At 39.4% G+C, this 4,271-nt stretch overlaps 1 protein-coding gene across 2 annotated transcripts; it reads right to left on the reverse strand.

Annotated features, from left to right (window-relative positions):
- On the reverse strand, positions 1-3,989 carry LOC131016547 (uncharacterized). Of its 2 annotated transcripts, none has more exons than XM_057945266.1 (3): positions 3,577-3,989; positions 3,005-3,435; positions 1-647 (listed from the first exon to the last, which is right to left on the reverse strand). In XM_057945266.1, exons 1-3 carry the CDS (start codon positions 3,739-3,741, stop codon positions 206-208), a joined length of 1,038 nt encoding a protein of 345 aa, XP_057801249.1. In that variant the 5' UTR covers positions 3,742-3,989; the 3' UTR covers positions 1-205. The 2 variants fall into 2 exon arrangements, with proteins under 2 accessions (XP_057801249.1, XP_057801250.1); XM_057945267.1 differs by having other exon boundaries at positions 1-644; positions 3,577-3,862.
- Between the last annotated feature and the right edge of the window lie 282 nt (positions 3,990-4,271).

A 4,271-nucleotide genomic window follows, 5' to 3' on the forward strand; every position in this document is an offset into this window, starting at 1 on the left:
TGAAGAAACTAAAGAGAATAAATTATTTTTGTGGTTGTAAAAAAAGGATCAAATATATTAGAAACGAAGAAATGAAGATAAATAAACATCTAAAAAAATAGGGAACCTAAACAAATGTTTCCAAATAACTCATCCTTCAAATTTCCAAGGCATGTTAAGACACAACCAGAAAAGCAAGCTTACAGGAGTACGATGGAGGCAGCATTCATGAGGACGTTAATAGCCGCTTGATGCCCGTTTTCTGCTCAGGGGTAAGCCGGCTAGGAAACTTGATGTTGAATTTGATCCGTAAGTTTCCCTTTCTGCCGGGTTCTTTAGGGATAGGCATCCCTTCTCCTTTTACAACTTCCTCATAGGTTGGACTAACAATGCTGTTGATAGGTATGGTTAGATTCCGGCCATCAAGGGTAGTCACTTGGGCGGTGTAGCCAGTCAGAGCTTCAACCAGGGAGATCTTCTGGGTAACTACAAGATCGTTCCCATCCCTTTTGAACACGTTGTGAGGCTTTTCGTCGATAATGAAGACCAAGTCGGATGGTATGACACCTCGTTGTTCATTTCCCTTTTCTGGAAATGTTATTTTTGTTCCTTTCTTCCACCCGGGCTTGATTTCAATTGTAAGAATTTCCTCCATAGTAGAGGGTCTTCTGCCAAGGGGGAAATAGTTGAAAACGTCGAGCCATAAGCAGTGTTGCTAGTAGGGTAATCAAGCACGCATAAATTATAAGACATACGGTAACCACTCATCGAATAAAAGAGATGGATAACTCAACCTTAGAGTCGAAGGGTATTTACTGCAAGGGATCCCAAATTTGAAAGGTAGATACTCGATAAAGGACATCGTATATAAACCAGTCGGCAATGATAAATCATAATGCTCATATCCGTATTTGGCATATTAATCGTGTTCAAAAGTTGTATACATGCAATGATGGCATAATGGTATCTGATTATGTTCCCCTGATTCAATTAGTCATAATGTTTTTTCTAAATTACAGAAACAAGTGATGTTCATACTTCATAGTAATTACTTAAACGTGATTTCTTCACTAGGAATATTATCCAGAGGTAAACGAAACTCTTCAGCTACACTAAATGCCAAAAAGAAAGTCTAAATTAAGTAATTTTCAGCTACATCAGGAATTTTCAACTGAGAAGAAAGAAAAGGGATATCGTTCAAAACTAAATGTGCAGACAGTTACTTTACATAATTACTAAAACAATATAGAAAAAGAAAACTATGAACAAAACTAAAGAGATAGCAAAGCACGATGCATGTCCAAACTCCTTTCACGAAGATAATGCATCCATCAAAGAGGAACATGTTTGCATAAGAAAATTCAGACAGAGGTAATTTAGGAAAACGAAATTCTGAGACCCTATATTTTAATTGATTCATTATCAGAAAAGAGAAAACACACTAGTTTCATGAGATTATATAAGTCTCTGCCTCAAATGAGAAAGCAGTGAACACATGTTGGACAATAATGAACACGTGTTGGACAAAAATGAAGGCGTGTGAGATGAATTAGGAGGACAAAAATGACCAATCAGATGCCTTAATAGTTGTTCTCACCATCGCCTTCACTATAAGCTACCTTTAAAGCTTATGAATTGTCCATTTATTGCTTATATCAGAGATTTACATAACTGCACCCAACATCTAACACAAGTAAGATTTCCAGAAAGTGGCGCAAGCAACTGTGCCAAAGACAATGAATCTAATAAGGAAACACGAAAACGTTCAAGTGAGTTTTCGACACACACCTAGAATTCCAAAGGAGATCTAGCAACTACCCAGATTTTTGCAAAATTCTTCTGTACTTAAATAAGAGCATAAGATGTACTTTTTCCGTCAAAATAATATATAGTGGACTTATCTCCAATTTAAAATATAGGGCACATAGCTTCCCATTTTAAGAATTGATGATGTTGTCACAAGGCACATGAAAACAGATGTATGAACCAGGAAAAGCTTTCGATGTCTGGGACTTCTGAGTGTTGCAAAACAAGCAAGAAGGGAAAAACACGTTGTTAGGTGGGAAGTGTTTTATTATGGGTTCAGTAATTGCTAAGCATTTAATATACACATGGATTCATGATCATTGATCAAGCATTTCATCCAGGTCCTTCTGTTATATCTGGTTGCAGATTCTCTACCTAAGATAAATAAGGCTAAAAGAAGTTAAAAATTAGATGGTGATGGCCTGACATGCTAGGGCATTACCGCACACCCTTGACCTTGTAAAAGTGTCAACAATAGCATCTCGCACTCAAGCAAGAGTGATCACTTACAAGCCACAATTGACCAATCAAGTCCAATTTATCTCAAAAACCAAAATATCCAACTTTGCTACTGATGTCAGTTTACTGGTAGACAATCCATTAAAAAGATGTACTAGTATGACTGGTTCCCTGGCCATTCCGTAATATCTGGATTAGGGTAATCTATCTAAAGAAACAGAAAAGTTACCCAATAAGAGAGATTATATTCACATGACTATGACACGACAAAATAGGTCACCACTAGACCAAGATTGACACGTGTTGAGAGACGCCAACAGCATCATGCCCCAAAATCACACTAGTCCAAAAACGTGCAAACAATATCTGGTAACAGATAAATCTTTCTAAAGAAGCAGAAAAGTTACCCAGAAGAGCGATTCTATTCTAATGACTAAAACACGACAAGCTAGGTCACCGCAACCAGATCCACACGTGGCGAGAGATGTCAAAAGAGCATCTTGCACCAAAATCAAACTGGTTGATAGGTTTCAACAGTATCATCTTGCACAAAGGCAAGACCAATAACTAACAAGACACCGATCAACCAATCAAGAAACACACACTAAATTCCCAAATTAGCTGCTAATACCAATTTGTAGTTCAGTAGTTATACAACTGCATTTTAACATACTAAACTCCAATCCATTCATTTCAATCGCAAACAAGCGAAGCCAATCAATGAAACAAGCCAAATAATTAGCAAAGATCGAATCTTTACCCACTGGAATCAATCACATCCCGCGAAATCTTCATCTTTTTAGTAGTCCCTTTGTACAGATCCTCCAAACCACACGGCAACATCCGCTCAATCGCGGCCGCCTTCCTCGGCATTCCACCGGAGCCCCCTTCCCCACTGGCAGCCGCATTCCTAAACGAAGTAAATATATCATCACCAAACACAGTCCTCGAGAAGCCCGAAGCCCCCGCCCTCGACCCCCCTCCCATATCTCCCATTCCCCCAAAGGGGCTCGAGAAGCCGAAGAACTCGGAGAATATATCATCAGGGTTGCGCGGATTGAACCGGAATGAGGCCCCACCGCCGTCCCGCATGCCAGAAAAACCGCCGGCATCAGGCGGCGGCATCTGCCCCTTCAAACCCTCCTCGCCGTACTGATCATAAACCGCCCTCTTCTGCGGATCACTCAATACCTGCATTAATCAAACAAAAGAAACAGCTCCAATCACAATCGCCACCATCAATTCATTGCTCAATCCTCAGAATTGCTCGAATTACAGACCCAAAAATAAGAGGGGTAGAAGATGAAAGAGAGAAAGGAGAGAAGCAATTACGTCGTAGGCTTCGGAGATTGTCTTGAATTTGGCTTCGGCTTCTTTCTTGTTGTTAGGGTTTTTGTCTGGGTGCCATTTCATGGCGAGTTTGCGGTAGGCTTTCTTGAGGTCGTCTTCTTTGGCGGAGCGGTCCACCTGAAGTATTTTGTAGTAGTCCACCCCCATGCTCTCTCTCTACCACCTCCACTTTCACTCTCTCTCTCTCGACCACCTTCTTCTTCAATTCTCTTCGGTTGTGTGATGATTCTTGGAGAGTTTTGTTTACTTGTGAGTTCTGACAATCAATAAAACTCTTCGTATAAAGTAATCCTCCATTTCGTGCTGGACTCACGTCTCTGCCTTCCAATTTTCTGGTTCAGGTGTTGGGCCGCTGGCCCATAAGTTTCTACTTTTGTTTTTTCACAAAACCATTTGAGAATTTTCATAGTATTTATTCTTTCGTATTCCATTGCTGGCCTTTTAATGCCGCTAAATTCACGAGGAATTTCTATTTTTTGTTTATATCATGACCCTAAAATTTAACGTCCAAATATATTAATTTATTATTTATTCATTTTTTTTCCACGGCAAGAACCTCTGGCCAAATTTACGTGTCTCCTACATAGCAAAATCGAAATTGATGTGTCAATTTATTAGACAAAAAAACATCGTTTCGTTAAGAGTTAAAAACAAATTATACTTAATTAAGAATAATA

Source organism: Salvia miltiorrhiza, chromosome 3, assembly GCF_028751815.1.
Source record: "Salvia miltiorrhiza cultivar Shanhuang (shh) chromosome 3, IMPLAD_Smil_shh, whole genome shotgun sequence".
Lineage (NCBI taxonomy): Eukaryota > Viridiplantae > Streptophyta > Magnoliopsida > Lamiales > Lamiaceae > Salvia > Salvia miltiorrhiza.

Bases quoted from the DNA above. Each gene is read 5' to 3' on its own strand.
- LOC131016547 (XM_057945266.1), bottom strand. From the start codon at position 3,741: ATGGGGGTGGACTACTACAAAATACTTCAGGTGGACCGCTCCGCCAAA. The intron at 3,436-3,576 runs GTAATTGCTTCT...TGATTAATGCAG, and splicing joins CAATCTCCGAAGCCTACGAC to GTATTGAGTGATCCGCAGAA. The intron at 648-3,004 runs GTAAAGATTCGA...CCCCCTTGGCAG, and splicing joins GATGTGATTGATTCCAGTGG to AAGACCCTCTACTATGGAGG.